Below are 16,523 nucleotides of genomic sequence, written 5' to 3' on the forward strand. Positions count from 1 at the left end.
TGTCTGGAAGATTGCCTCTGTTTTATATTCGCTCGAATTTTCAGCTTATATATCGAATACAGCTTATAATGCAACAACAACTTTTGTTTCCCGTAGGGGTGAATGTTCGGCGATAGCGTGGGTGCGAATAACAAGTGTCTGGAATAAAAGATCGCGTAGGTTCGGGTTTTCTATTTCAGATGAATTGTGTAGGCGAAGTCAGTGAATTCGAGGAATAAACGTGATTTTATACACACTGAACGAGAAATGGGAATAATTTTTGGAATGCCCCGTAATTAAAGCAGCTGACTGCTCTTTGATTTTCCGTGCAATAATTTCTTGCTTTTTTTCTTCTACGTTCTCAATGAAACTATTTAAATTCACCAAGACTTGTATAACATGTGCAACGTATAAACGAACGAATATTTCACGTCGATATTCAATTTCCTGTGTTAACTCGAAGAAGAATAACAAAAAATTTCAAATTCTCTCTCTACTTGTTCCGCGTTAAAATTTTCTCGAAATTTTCTTTTGTCGATCGATCAATCATGTCGCGGCCATTGTTCACCCGCAGAGAAATAGTCGCCCCGTTTCGGCGATCGTGGACTATATTTAACGAGCCGGAGATCGGAAGCACGCGAATAAGAAGACGCTGGGCGCGAACGATTCAAAGTATCGTTAGAGAAGTGGAAGATCGAAGTGGCAACATTTTCTTGCCAGTTTTTGCTGCTCACAATGGGACACGCCAGGAAATAGGATCTACGTGTCTCGTAACCCAGTTTCGCGGATCATTTTGCTTTTGCACGAAAAGTCGATTGTCTCTCTTTCACGATGTTCGTCTCTCGATACTTCTGTTGTTTTTCCCCCTTTTGAACCCTAGAACGGAAGAATCGTCCCAGTCGTTCAATCGAGACGATTAACGATTACAATGCGATCAGTCGACCGACGTATTTATCGCAACACAGTTTCGTTTTCGATACGAGGCGAGAATATAATTCTTCCTCATCCCCGAGGAAAGTGGTTATTCATTCGAAGTTTCCATTTGACACCCCGTTTCTAATTGGTCCGGAGAATACCTGGCTGCGAGTTCCGGAAGGACCTTTGTCTGGCTGGCGCAGAGGCAGAAAAGAAAGACACGGAAAATGGAATGCGCGGATACATCCCGCCTCCGTCTATTTTTCTCGCTTTTCTTTCGCGTTTCCTCGCCCCCTTTTTTCTCTCTTTTCATTCCCACCGACCTTTCTCTCTGCGCCGTTTTCTCTGCCCTTCTTCGTCGTTTCTTTCATCGCCCACGTCCTTTCTTTTCTCGTTTGAAACTAAAGCTCGCGGGACAGGCGCTTGAAAATCGCAAATTGCACTCGGTGCCCCGATCCTTCAGAATTGAAAGCAAATATTTTGAAAAAAATCGTCGCGCCTCAGGGCTGTTAAACGCCATCGGAACGTTCTTCCCTGTTTTCACCAATTTTTTACTCTATCCTTACCTGTTTTTCTTTCATTCCTCTTCCCTTTCCCGGCCATGGCTCCTTCCTTAACGAGATAACTGCACCGGCAAGTGACGTTCGTCGTTCAGCGAAATCGTCCCTTTTTGAGCACCGCTCGCTTTTCCTGTGTTCACCTGGTAATATTTTAATACCAGAGTTGACGAAAGAGGAAGTTTCATGGAAATGAGCGTGAGTAATTCTGACTAAGAAATAAGAGACGACGGTGGATCTCTCGCCTTTTAAAGTTAATTTGTTGACCTTTTCTAAAATGTATCTCACGTAAGCTATTGAGTTTTTATGACACGGATTTTCGTTAAAGTAGCGTGATAACGATAACGTGATTGTAAAGGTAATTTCTTTAATTAAATACGATTGACGACATAATTATAGTAGCTTTATAAATATAATAGAAATCAATAGAATAACTCTGAAATGTTGATAAAATGTTGATAAAACGAAAGTAACGACAAGATTTGTTTTACTCTACTTTTCTGTGATTTGTTTCGGTTGCACGTGTAGTAATCTGTTCGTGTCTTCTTGAGTTCAACGAGAATCGATTTTTATTTTCGGAGCTACTTTGTTTTCGCGCGTTTCTTACTGTTTACCGACGCTCAAAAGCTCGGAGCACATATCACTGTCACTTATTGTTAAAAATTCATAAGATCTTTTTGCTCACCCTCTGAGACCAGAGAATTTATGATCTACACACTTTTCTTGCATATATGTTGATATGGGACAAGCGAAAAAGCTCGTTTGCATATAATCTATTATATGAGTACGAGTAGGTGAAATTTTATTTTGACGTCTCGCTAATGTTTACACGATGTTCATACGATTTGTATGATTCTGAGAAAACCATATTATTTTTTTATTTTAAGCAAACGTATATTACACGAGAAATATCCGATCAATGGCAAACAAAATAATACTATTTTTATAAAAAGTTTCTATACAATACAGTTAATCGTTTGACGTTCAAACATCTTCATAAATGATCCTATAGAATGTGATATACGAGTTCAAGGAATATGAGGTTCAAATAATGATCATTTATCAAATCAAACATCACGTTCCACCAAAATAATCTTGTACTGTTTTAAACAGAATTTATCATATTTTAAGAAGATATTACGTTCGGCTGGAAGCTTGCATTCCATCATAAGCTTCGTTAATACAAATTGGTTAATTCAAATCTTCAATCTTTCGCGATCTACTTACTAGACAGGACGATATTTAAAACATAAACATGATTATGCATTATAGTAATCTATATCACACACATACGGTTCTATACTCTGTATGAATATTTATATCTCTCTATCATACTTACAATATCTCAAGAATTAAGAAAGAACATTTTTATAATGGAATTCAAATACTAAGAATTACCAGACGAATTACTATACTGTTCCTAGAATTACTATGCAAATTTTGTTCGTCGTCATCCCTTTTCGAATTCATAAATTACTCTGTTTTTATTACTTCTGCTACTTTATATTCCGCCACTTTTTAATCTTCCTACTATCATTATTCGCGAATCATAAGAAAATACAGAAAAAACCACTAACTAGCAGAATTCGTCTCAAGCCAATTTTTGATCGTCTTCGACCACGACCGTCGCACCTCGTATCTTAGCCGAAATAAAGTTTCACGTTGCACAGGTGGAAGCACGGTTGTCAGGCAGCCTTGGCGTTCTTCGCTTTTAGTAGGACGTCCATCCTGTCGCGCGGTTTTCAGAATTTTTCTGGTTGGCCGTGAATCGGTTTTAACCCCCTCCCCCTCCTCCCTCCTTCTCTCACGACGATCGAGCGAGCCGAATGCAGAGGACCACACACGTACGTATGTACGTAAGTAGGTATCTCTGCTATGAAGAGCGACCGGGTCGAGTTGGCCAGGATGGCAGCCATGTAAATAGGCCAGCGGCATAATTTATACCCGTCATGCCTAGGAACGGGAGAGCTGGCGCGGGTCTGCTGGGATCCAAACTGTCGGCCGAAAAGCTGCAGAACACGCACGGCTTGTCGGATCACGACTAACACGCTCTCCGTACTTTTTATTCGGTCTCCACGCTATCCACTCTTGCCCTGCCCCTCTCTGTTCTCTCCTCTCTCCTGACAAGAATTCATCCGCGCCTCTTCTCCGTGTCTCTGCGTTTTACCGCCAGCTACTCGAGCATGGTTTTTTTATCGCAACGTTTCCCCATTCACCATGCCACCGCCGCTGTCGATGATACCGAAGAGAATATTTTTTCTCCCGGAGAAACATATCGGGCTCTGCTCGAGAGCACTCGTCCTTGTACTATGGTTTTTGCTTCGCTCCCTTTTTCTTTGTGTCACTGTATGAACGGTTCCCAACGGTTGAAGAGTCCCTTCTTGTTCCTGTTGGATCTACGAGCCAGAGGTTCTGAATCGTCGACCCAAGCGTCGTCTCTATTCACTTACGGTATCAACTGAATCATCGATTCTCCCCGATGTTTTTTCCTGTCGCGAAAAGAACCCCGCTGAAGGAGGCAGGGGGTGCGCCCGCTAACGAGGGGTAATTAGAATCGACGACAAAACCGTGGCACGCAGTTAGAACAGTTTGTAATGGAGATTAATCGATCTTGGGGGCGACCGCCGCGGTATGATTCCCGCGAAGGCACCCTCTGTTCGTTCGGGGTGCTCCATATTCGGCCGAAATTATCCTCGCCCTACGGTGCCGTCGCGCGGTGGTGGCAGGAGACCGGGGACATCGCGAAGGGGAAACTGGAAATTCAGTAAGGGTGTCGGGAAAAAAAGAGAGCAACGCGTCGAACAACGACGTAGCGCGCTAAGTAAAGCGTACCAAAAAAAGCGCGAGTCAAAGCAAAGCAAAGCGAAGATGATGCGGCGGGAGAGGGTGGCGGGATGGGATGGGTGGGTATAGGCCACCGATAGAGTTCGGTGGAGAGAGGACACGAGGGGCTGAAAGGAGGATTGGGGGAAGAGGGTAGGAGAATAAGGTGTATCAGGGCGAGGCAACAAACGGGCCTGGCGCGGAGAGCTGGTGAAAGAGAGGGCGCCTGCGGGTAGTTCGAGGGGGTTGTAGAGAGCTATGACGTCACTAGGAGCGTCATACCGCCACCCCTTCCACCCTCGATCAATGACGCGACCTTGCCGCCCTTCTGCACCCTCCTCCGCCCTCCGCGACCCACGATTCTCCACGTTACCCCTTCGGGCTGAACTAACCCGTCCCAGTACTCAAAGGGGCGGCGGCTGTTTCTGCAACCTGGCAACCCTGTCTATATTTAGCATCCATTCCATTCCCCACCAGGGATCTCTTCGCGTTTCTCTTTCCCTCTTTCTCCCTCCTGCCTGCGAATCTACTATTCCCCGCGTAGAATTCTCGACTCTTCGTTTCTTCCCTTTCTCCGTTGCACTCGATCAACCCGCTTCTGCGTCCTTGTCACCCTCGTGCCGTATTCTCTTCGTTATTCCCGCGGCTTCTGCTGCGTCACAGTCTCTCTTCCACTCCGTCGCTCTTCGTTATTCTCCAGTTTCGCGCTCTCTTGCTCTCGTACCATCTCCGTTCGTTTTACGTAGCCTGAGCAGCGTGTTTCCCTCTGACGAGGCAACGATATAAACAAGCGGCCTGCGCCGGCGTCGACCGCGGGAGGCGGCGGCTCGAACGACGCCCGATCAACAGACACAACTAAAGAGAGGCCCGGGTTGCTCGTCTCCCGCATCCTCTTCCTCGTTCTAGGCCTCCACGGGATCGCTGCTCGCCGATAGAAACTCGTTGCATGAGATCGTTTCACGAGGTCACGCGTGACTCTTCGTTCAGACGCTGACAACCAAATCTTTTGTAGAATTACTTTTCCTTTCTAGCGAGGTACGTACTTGTTGCAAAGTTGTATCTGAGAACGAAGAAGAAGAAGAAGAAGAAGAAGATCCGTTTGTAACTGGACAGTTGAGCGCAGAGAAATAATTTTGTTTATGGTGCTATTGCGGGACATGTCGTAGATTTTACGACGTGGCTCTATCGAGATGTAGATAAGAGGAAGAACGATTCATCTTGAACGGCCAGACTATCGATAAACCGGCGCGATAATTCTAGATGATCGTGTCAGCTCGATAGGCGGATCTTCTAAATTTGCTGCGTAACGTTCTTGCCCTTTCCATTCAATTCCGTATACGTCCATCAAGTTCGATCTTCGTCTTTTCCCGATCGTCTAGTTTTATCTAGAGCTATTCTCTTGGTCCGCGATTTGATAAATATTTTATCCTATATATATATTGGATGATAAATATTTTGTAACTTCAGTGTTCTTGTCATTCGATAGAATTGGAAAGAAACGTTATATATTTCAAAGCAACAAGATTGAAAGATAAAATAGAAATAGACTAGAGAACAAGAATATAAATTCCTAAAATAGAGTGCGAGGGAGAATCCTTCATATGGAACAGAATAGAAATAATAATATTTGACCCAATAAAATACCTGGAAACGGAAGACCATATCTTGAAAGGAAATAGGATTATTGTTATTTAGTATAACTAAAGGACTATGGCACAAAAGAACTCTCTTATTATATCTTATTCACAGAAGTAAGCATCGTTATCATCCATAGTATCCTACAATTCCTTTCCTTTGGACCTCTCATTACCTCCATACTATACCAACGATCCTAAATGCAACGTAATTTGAACATCAACCACTGTAATTGTTTATGCATTCTTGGGAAATTTATAAGTGTAGAAATGCACAGAATGCACAAACACGTTTAAATATCCGAATTTCTCGTAATATCTAACGGATGAAACAATTCGCTGTTTGAATTCTATTTATTTAATTATATTCGCGAAAGTATGAAGTTGTATAAAGATCTTCGGTCAAACGATTATCTGAATACTCTGATTAAACTACGGTGTTTATGAACTTCTAGCAAACTGAGATAGACGCAAGGATGCATAGAATCCACCGAACATACAAAACTATACGAAACATCCAAGGGACAGTACTCGTTCGAAAATTTGACACACGAGAAACCTTTTTCCTTATCTAATTTCATTTCTTTTATTGTACCGAGTTAAATAATAAATTCGCTCGTCTTTCGCTAATGTATACATTTCGAAGAATATTATGGAAATTCTTTGAGGACTGCAAAAGTACATTTGTTTGTATTTTTTAGTGACAGATGTATATTAAAGAAAAAAAGTAAGATAGACAAGTTACCCCTTGATTGCGTAAATCTTATACAACAGTAATAAGACTCGACGTTCTAAGCAAACACCCATAAACTTGTTTCTCAACTTAATATTTACATAAATATTATAATATATATATTTTAATATAATATAATAATATAATATAATTATATAATATATTATATAATATATAATATAATATAATATATAATATAATATATAATTATAATATAATATATAATTCCCATAAGCATGCGCGATCTAACCGCAATACAATCGTTCCTACAAACCGTGAAATATAAGGTGAGAATGATCGGGTCATTCCAACCGGCGCCTACCTCAAACCACTCTTGCTACATACCAGAGCGATAAACTCGTTCCTCCGCAGCCCCACTTCCGAATTCCAACGCGCTAGGTGCCCGTAAAAATTCGACCGATTTAAATTCAAGCCCCGGCAGCTCGGATGGCTTGGCCGTCGCGTTTCCACCAGGTAGACGAGTCGGGATCGATACGCGTTCTCCCGCTTCCGTAGGAAGTTCGTTTAAATTATCATGATTAATGTTTATCGACAAGCTCATCATAGTTGGTGTATATAATACATCTGGAGCGGCGCGTCTCGTCCTGTGATTGGCCCGCATCGATCGTGGTGCCGCTTCGTCGTTAGCATGTGAATGAGGCAGAAGCGAGTCGTTCGAATTCAGCTGCGTTCGCCGTGGATAGCGGCGGAGAACACGAGCTGGAGGGAAAGGAAAGGACAGCGGGATCCATCGATCACCTGCCATTTGGCTGAAATAATTCGAATGCAAATACGCCGCGGAACAGACGACACAGCGGGGAAGAACCTTTACGAGCACGAGTCTCGCGATGGTCATCCGTCGTTCCAGGTAAATCCAGGTCCGATAGGTGAAATTAGTACGCCGCACGTGGCCGCGGTCTCGCGTGATCTCGATTTCCAACGTTCTTTCGAGAAATTTTCCTTTTATCTCCGTCTCGTCGTTATTTCGTATCTGATCTACGTGTCACGTGTTCTACTATCTGATGTTTCGGTTTCGGTGGTAAAAAGAAAGCGAGAGAGAAAGTGTGAGAGAGAGAGAGAGAGAGAGAGAGAGAGAGAGAGAGAGAAAGAGCAGCGGCATCTTGTGTTTGTGTTCTAACGCTCCTTCTGCCAGACTTTGACGCAAATAGCTCTTCAGCGACGCTCGGTACACAGCAGGTTGGTTGCCTTTGACTGTATCGGTCGTATTAGCCTGCATTAGCTAAATTAACGTGGTACGTTCGTGGAATTGAGTATGATGGGAGATGATCGAGAGATGAGGGCTGCTGTTTACTTTGCCTTGATCACGGTGCTTGTGTACAGATTTTAGGTAATTAATGATTTACAGACGGACTGTACATGCTCCTTCGTTGATTGTTACCGCGTTTACAGATTCTTTTGTTATCTTTATTGAGATATGTATAATTTTATGTGCTAGACTAGATTAGCTGCGTAATAGTGATACATGTATGTGAATATCAGTGTGTGGAAGTATACGTGCGCGCGGTGTCTCGAAAACAAAGGAATGTACACGGTTCAGTCGGTTAACAGTCGGGTATGGAAGAAAGTGCCGAGACGCGTGCGAGTGTGTATCGATGAATATCTTTGAAATCGTTTAACAAATAAATATATAATTATTCTAATGTAAATTCTAAGTGTAAATTTAGTGTTCCTATACCATTATTTCGGCTATTAAGGTCCAAAATTCTCAACAATCTTTGTTCTTTTAGACGTGATCTAGATTCAGCAAATTCATCCTCGATGCTCTGTATATGATGGATATTAAAAACGAATAGAATCGTCTGACGATAAAATAGCAAATGTGTGTTATTCTTTAGACATTATTCAAGACAGTCGTCAAGTATTTAACGAGGAGAGATGAAAGCAAAACGTCTTGAACGTTTTACGGAGAATGTTTCTTTGCGAAGAAATGAGAGGTTGGAAACGATGGGAGCTTGCGGAATTCGATTATTTTTAGAAGAAAGCCTGGTAACGACACCGCGTATCGACGTTTCCCCTTTAAAAATAATTACCGAGTCGAGTGAAAGGGTGAAGCGTAACACTTACACCGCGTCGTAGAAATATTTATATACTTGCCCTTGTTTCTTCGCGTCTACCATTCTGTTTACGTATTCCGCCTCAAGATACAATTTTTAAAGTCTCGTTCTACTCTTTTTCGCTGAATACCGCTTTGTACGTTGCCTGAATCGCAACAGATCCAACTTTAAAGGAACATCCTGTTATTTAATACAAGAGAGACCTTTCTAGCCTCGAGATAGTAAAAAAAAAGGGGGGAGGGGGAGAAAGAAAGAAGCTCTGAAAGCTGAAAACTACATCGAACAAACGTCGTTCGTTAAAAAAGTAACGCCTACTATTCCGAAAAGAGCATTGGACGTAAATATTTCCCCTTGGAAGGCCTTTCCTTTTTTTTTATCGCGTAACTAAACAGCAATTTACCTCAATTTTCGTACTTAGTCTAATGGAGAATATTTCTTTATCGCCCGGTAAAACGGTTTTTACTTTATACTTACCGTAAAAGCAGATTTTCTACCACTTTATTATTCATTATATGTTAATTTGTCCGGTATACCCCGTTGTTCCGCTTGGTCGTTACTTTTTATAACGTTATATACTTTCAACGCCACGTTCGTAGGCAACTTTCTATTCACGTTTTGCTCATCGAAATTTCGCATGGCGCGCGGTTTATACGATATCCGATGGTGGTGGAGTGTATCTATCTTTAGATACAAAAGTGTAGAAGTACGCGAGGATTTCTGACAACTCTCTTCATACATCATTGTGCGCGTTTCCGCATATTTAGCAATATTTAGCTGCTTCATAAACCGTGGTCAATCGCGTAAAAAATAAATTCCTATCAGGGAAAATCTTTATTTTCCAAACTGTCCAATTTTTCAGATTATATTCACAACTTTCAATCAATTTTTCCTTTTCTACGTTTTGTCCCGTTTTCAATTATTTTTATATTCTCGTGTTTGTAATTTTGTTCGTAATAAAGGAGACAATTTCGCGTACAGATTGAAATATAAATTACCAATTAATGATTCACTTACCTGTGACGCAATTGGGTAGGGGTCGGATCGAATCACATAGCAGGTTACATTTAAATAAACGATCCTGTATTGTGACAAATTTGATTGGTATACAACGGTTTACAAGGGAATCGATCGTATCATGCCACGGAATGGTACGGGAGATGACGAAGGATACTCGAATCGAAGGTACAAGCGTAATTCTTATGCAGCGATCGGTGAAAGCGCAAACTGGAAGACGCTATTTTATTTCTTATTTCTCTTTATTTTTTTCTCACAATTTTGCTTGCTCGTTCTCATGTTTCGTTTTGAAATTCGTTCGACTTTCGTCGCGTGATCTCCTTCCACATTTTTTTTTCTACGTAATTGCTCTTTTTTCGAACGACTTTCGAGTTTCGCTTTTATTCTTTCCGGCCTCTTTACGCGCTTCCTTCTTTTACAAGCTGGTAACGCATCGTCTGATCGGATACTGGGATATTCTACTGGATTTTCATAAATACTATTCACCAAATGTTCGTTTTCATCGCTTTCGATCAACGATATCGAACTTTTCTATGTATCTAACCAATTCAAAAAATCCATTATATGTTTATTACCCGAAAAAATTACGAAAAGTTACACAAATTGTCTTATTTATTCTACGTGAATATGGAAGCATTTACAGTCATTCAATGTAAGATGTTACAAGAATTATTTGAAATATAAAAAGATAAATAGAGAAGGAAGGATGAATAAAGAAATAGAAATCTTGTCAGACTATGCATTGACCTATTCTACTGAATCTCTGCAAATACTTCCAAAATAACACTGCTTTTGTCAGTTTCGGCTGTTTTCGTCAAACATAACATTGAAAGAAAAATCAGTCACTATGAAATTTTTTGGAAAGACTATCCTCTTCCATTTTACATTTACAAGATTAGAAATTCCTTCGTACGATGGAAAAATCACGTTGCTGATCTTTTCGGAGGAGAACAATATTTACAACCATCCGTCGTAGAATATCCTGAAAGTTTTTCAAGCTTTATCTTCTTCTTCTTCTTCTTCATTTCGATAATTCCACGTAGAAAAAATAAAAAAGAAAAGCGTTGAAGGTGAACAGGAAGAACAGGTGAAAACAGGTGAGTTGTTTCGTAACGACGCCGGGACGGTATACGGGGACTGTTACATTGTTCATTTTTATTTTCGTTCCGCTTCGTATCGGTGAGTTTGTCGAGGGATAGAAAAAGTGACGACGAACATCAACATGAAAACGTTAACGACCACAACGACGGAGGAAACAAAAATACCGTCGCTTTTATATTTGAATTTGGCGCCATGCTACTATCAAGAATAAGTTACTCCGGCGATTCGGATTCATTCCATTTCCAACGTCCATTTAAATATCTGACTTCCCTCGAATCGTTCGTAACTTGATCCTCTTTGTAAAGACGTATATAACGCCTGTCCTGTAAATTGTACATTGATCAAATGGATCACGCTGGGTAAAGTCGTGAGAACGTGCGGCCTTCGATCAAGATGACTCGAGTTTCTCTTCCGCACCGTTCTGATGCTCCGATAAATGCATCACCGTGTTCATCGTGTGTTACCATCGTTACGTTAACGGCTTAATACCCGATATACGCATTATCTATCGTTATTTAAACCGCTGATAGATAACAATTAGTCGTAATAAGAAAATCTGGCGATATGATAGGTAGATCGATCTCGTCGCTGCCACGTATAAAACTTGCTCGACTGTCGGCTCGATTCTCGTTTCTCTTTCCTTCTTTTTTTTTTTTTTAAGGATCTATGGGGAATCGTGAAATAGAAAAAATTCGTGGTGGAAGAAACGAAGAGTCACCAAGGTTCACGAACAATTGACGAGTATTCTTTTTTTCTTTCGTTCTTCGATAATCGTCGGTTTATGGCAGTTTGTTTCGGTAAATAAATGTGAACCGAAGTTTCTCGGCGGGATAGTTAGAGTGCGTTCCAGAAAAATAGTTTTATACGTCGCAACATGCAATTTTGCTCCGCGACCTCTCTCCCTTTGTTCAGTTCAGTGCTACGATGATACTCGAGTAACAATCGACGCTTGTTTGACACAGTTTGATTCTGATTTTTAATTTTGATTTCGATCGATGAAAACGGTTTAAAAACGCTCCAGGCGGCCTGCACTTTACATTTCAACGTGGACATCCTCGAGCTTTTGATTTTTACTTTATACTACTGGCGTATTATTTTCTCGCTAGTCGCAATATTTTGAACGTCTTGAGAAGTATTTTTCGAGGAAGCAGTGTTTTTTGATTTTGTTAATCTCCGCTTCGAAAAGAGGTATATCCATAATTTTAAAAGGGTATCTATATCACCTTTAAAAAAATATGTACATGCGCGTTTTTGCTTTTTCGCTCTTGATACACCTTTAGAATCGTGGAATTTATTGTATTAATATAAAAGAGTATCAACGAAAGAGAACTCTCGAACACAGTGTTTTATACAGCAAATTGCTTGAAAATTTTCAATTACAAAAACTGTTTATTCAATTTAAAAGAAGCACGCGTGTTTCAAACAGAAAATTCATTTTCGACGAATATTTTCAAGAAATAATATCCAAACGATTCAAACATTTTCACTAATACAGCATCGTTCTTTTTACGTATTCTGTTCTCCTCTCGTGTTCTGTTCTTGACCAACGATATATGTATATATTTCAAGTTTGTTTTATACCTTGCGTCAGAGGTCTTTCTCTACCCCAGCCTCTTCTTTCGTAACAGCGTAGCACTGGACGTTATCGTTATCGGGAGAGATATCGTCTTTTGGCACGAAAAACCTTGGCCGTAAACGTCGTTCTTCGAGCCAGATCACGGCGATCCGACAACGCAAGGAAACCTGTTCGTTTTGCGGCGTGAAAACGGGGCCTGAAAACGGCAGCGTGTGTAAAAAGTCTGTGTCCATCGACAAAAGAAAAATTGTCCTTCGTCCTCTCTCGGCTCGGATCGGCGCGAACTGGCAGTGATAGGTACTTAATAATGCGTTTACACGATTATCGTTTAATCCTATGTTCTTCACATACGCTTTCATCACGCATTCTCTGACACATTTTCTCCTACGCTTTCATCTCACATCTCTCGATAAACGTCTATACGTATGTATATTTATATTTATATTTGTATATATATATATTTATATTTATATATATATTATTTATCACACACGCAGTACCCACGCATCGATGTGATTATACACCGTTCTCGTCAGTTAAAAAACGCATCGCGGCTCCAGTGTTGTTTCTTTTTCTTTTCTTTCTCTCTTCTCTTTCTTTTTTTTTTTTTTGATTTCTTTCCTTTCTTTATTTCTTCTTTACGCAACGAATTATCCATTCTCGCGAGATCCACAAAATAGTTTGCACCGGTGTACAACGATCTGTAACGAACAGTAATCCGTAATAAAAACTTAGCTGTCGCGATAATAGTAATCAGAATAATGATAATAATAATAGTAGTGTTACGTCGCGGTCGACCTGTATTCTCTTTTTCCACACAGTTTTATCAAACTTCTTCAGTTTCTTTCTTCCCTTTTATTCTTCTTCCTTCTTCTTCGTTCGATGTCTGCCAGATTTTCATCCGCAGTCGCTTCTTTCAGAGTTCTCCTCTTACGCGTTTCATCGTTTCTCCAGCAAGTTCTTTCGTTCTCTCGGTCGACCCGCGTATCTTCCCTCGCGAAATATAATGTATACATATACGTACGTGCACGCGTTCGTGTCTCGCGTGTATACAGGGCTCTCTCACGGAAATGGCAGTTGAGTGTGTTAGTTCGAGTTGCTGGTTGCACATGCACCCATCCCAGGACCATCGAATTCTACTATCGAATTTCGCGACCTGTTCTCGTCGCCGGTAGCCGGTCGTACGCGTTGTCCTTCTCTTCTTTTCTCTACACCATTTGATTCGTCTCGTTCGATTCGATTACAACGTAATATATACAATGTACAAACACGGCTGTCCACGAAGATTCCTGTCGCAAAACCATCATTCGTCTCGTCCAACAGAAACAAATATGGATACCAAGAATCTTCGTCGATCAGTCGTGACACACGGCTCCTCTGCGTTCCTCTCGAGCGATCCCTCGGACTCGTTTAGTTCCTGTTCGCAAGAACGAATCATTCCGAAAGGACTCGGTACACGTCATCGACGATCTCAAATCACGTGTGTGTATGTGTGTGTGTGTGTGTGTGTGTGTGGCAGTACGATTCGAGGAACTTGAACAAACAGACGAATCGTTCTCGTGATCGACGCTCGAAATTCCAACTCCTTCGAGCTTCTTTGGAACACGGAACTAACAACGATCGAGGGAAACGCTCGAGAAATCGAGCGTCGCGGATATTCGATTTGCGGCAAACGCGTTGCTCGGGATTATTGGATCTTTGGATCTTTGTGCCAGGCTGTCGGACGATCGAAATTTTAACGATCTATGACCAGCCTACGGGACAGGAGAGCTTCTGTGCTCGTGCTGTGATTTATTTCCTTGTTTTCGTTTTTACGTGATGTATTCGGGTTTGTATTCGCCGAGACGACCAGCCCAGACGCGCGGCGAAGCCGGTGTCCAGGGCACCGCGACGTCTAGCATCGTGATGCTCGGCCTACGCAGGAAAGGCGAGAACCTGGACTTTTTCGGGCTCTTCGGTGGCGATTCCGCGAAGGTGACGCTTCTTCGAGGCGGTCTTCTGGGCGGCGGCGGCGGCGGTGGAGGCAGGGCCGCCATCAACGGCGGCGGTGGAGGCGTGGGCAGGGAGATGGCGGGCGACTCGCCTGGGCTCTCCTCCGGGTAATTTACACCTGGGTATGCGTATTGCTGTGTACCTGGTCGCCCTCGGTATTGCCAATCGCGTTTGCCGGAGCGTAGTACTGGAAATCCAATGGTTCGCGCGTTAGGCCTACGGTGGTTTCTACATGGGGCTGGATAGGGGCGATTTTTCGTGTGAACGGTGCTCTTCGTGGTGAGTGAACTGCGGATGTTTATGCTGCTGGGACTGTGAATTGATTTGAGTTAGGCGAGGGTTTAAGCTGTCAGACAGTTTTACTTGAACAGGAAATTGGGTGTTATAATGAATATACGTTTAAGAGGAATGATTTTATAATTTAAGATATTATTTTGACCGGTTTTTATATATTGAAAAATATACATAAGCAACATTTTGTCGGACATCTTTAAAATCCTAATCTTTTATTTCAATATATATCTTTCATACATTGATAAAATAATTTTTAACAGATTTTTCCAATAATTTTCCATTTAGGCAACTTTTACGCATTTTTCTTACTACATATTTAGTTCTCAATATGTTTTGGTTAAAGTCATGCTCTAATGTTTCATGCTACGGAATAATTTCATTAAATAGTAGAAAGATCGAACAGATATCACGTAGCTTTATAATGGAAATCTTAAATTTCTTTCTGCAAGAATCAATATTATACATTAAAACATGGCTTCGATTTAAAAGTACAAATAACAACATGTACCGTTTGTGCGAGGGAGATTGAAATTTCTCATTCACTTTGCTTTGTGAAAATAATGTTATTTACAATGGGAGGATAATGATAGGATAATAGATTTAAAGTTGACATCTGAAATTTTGTTTGTAATAAAAATTACAAGTTTATCTCAGACTTCGCTGTACGTCCTTTTTCCTCAGACGAACATCTCAAAACCAGATTGCATTTCCTTTTCAAATAAATGTTATATGATCTTTAATCTTATTTCAATTTTGTCTTTAAACCTGTTTTGAGATATCTATTTTTCGACTGGAATGAAAAATGGAAAAATTATCTATGCCATTGTTAGCATGTTATACACGAACCATTCTTTAATTCTACAACACTCGAATGAATTATAATATTTTTCATGTACGCTGTTTATAAACCTAGAACCGTTACTGTCGTATAGATAAAGAATACAATTTTATAATGCAATTTTTCGATTCTCAGATACAGTATTTTTTACAAGTATCAAGCGGTTTGTAATCTCAAAATAACGAATTGTATTTTTCATCTGAAACAAGTTTCCAGAATAAGACCAACGAATTTACTGCAATGATATTTAACGCTATCAAAATATTCATCTTTGTCGAATTATTCGAATTTTACCTGTTGAGATTCTCTTCGAAATTGTTCGTAATTATACATTTACACACATCTTACACAGTTTTTTGTACAGCTGTACACGTTTCATCCGCATAAACATCCACAGTCTGCAGATAATTACCATCCAGGCTTGTGTGGGAATTACGTGGTCGCGTGTATTGCGCGAGAGTGGTAAAAAGTAATCGTGCCGTGAATCGCGATGTTACAAACGACTTCCCGTTCGTTAAAAAAAAAAGCGTGTTTCGCGAACGGTGCATAAAATTCTTCTCGGTCGTCGTTCTACCGTCCTGCCTTTTGTGAAACGTACTTGCTCCGGAAGAGTAGAGAAGTGAAAGAGAAAGAATTCATTCTATCGCCCGTTTGGCGCGAGAGTAACGTCTCTATGAAGGTGAGTTGTCATTCGATGCATAGTTCCGTTCAAAGGTTTGTTTACACTGCTACTGAAAATTCCATTTGCAGCGTTTAAAGCGCTTGAAACGGAATAAAAAGAAAAAGAAAAAAAAGAAACCGCGCTTGACACATATTGTTTGAAAAAAATTCTACAAAAGGGCAAAAATTTGTCGATGTAGATTTGCGGTACCATACAGCATTCTTCGTTTTGTCAAACTGAACGCAGATATTCGTAACTTCGTGGAATTCAATGCAACATAAAACGTTTCTTTTGAAAAGCATAGAATCGAATATCGATCGTTCCAAAAATA

At 40.8% G+C, this 16,523-nt stretch overlaps 1 protein-coding gene and 1 long non-coding RNA gene across 9 annotated transcripts in view; one reads left to right on the forward strand and one right to left on the reverse strand.

Annotated features, from left to right (window-relative positions):
- LOC138184913 (uncharacterized) overlaps window positions 1–16,523 on the forward strand; it is a 325,808-nt gene that overhangs the window by 135,988 nt on the left and 173,297 nt on the right. Inside the window, exon 6 of one of the 6 annotated variants that reach the window (XR_011174492.1) lies at window positions 5,306–6,744. The exons of the other annotated variants lie outside the window; for them this stretch is intronic. This is a non-coding gene — a long non-coding RNA (uncharacterized LOC138184913). Of the gene's footprint in view, window positions 1–5,305; window positions 6,745–16,523 lie in introns of those variants that run through there. 6 annotated transcript variants of the gene reach the window in all.
- GluRIB (Glutamate receptor IB) overlaps window positions 9,775–16,523 on the reverse strand; it is a 346,208-nt gene continuing 339,459 nt past the window's right edge. For all 3 annotated transcript variants that reach the window (XM_069114169.1, XM_069114258.1, XM_069114339.1), the window contains one exon: window positions 9,775–14,586. In XM_069114169.1, coding sequence (XP_068970270.1) covers window positions 14,512–14,586 — 75 coding nt within the window. In that variant the 3' untranslated portion in view covers window positions 9,775–14,511. The remainder of the gene's footprint in view (window positions 14,587–16,523) is intronic.

Source organism: Bombus flavifrons, chromosome 1 (assembly GCF_040668555.2).
Source record: "Bombus flavifrons isolate JBK064 chromosome 1, iyBomFlav1_principal, whole genome shotgun sequence".
Taxonomy (NCBI): domain Eukaryota; kingdom Metazoa; phylum Arthropoda; class Insecta; order Hymenoptera; family Apidae; genus Bombus; species Bombus flavifrons.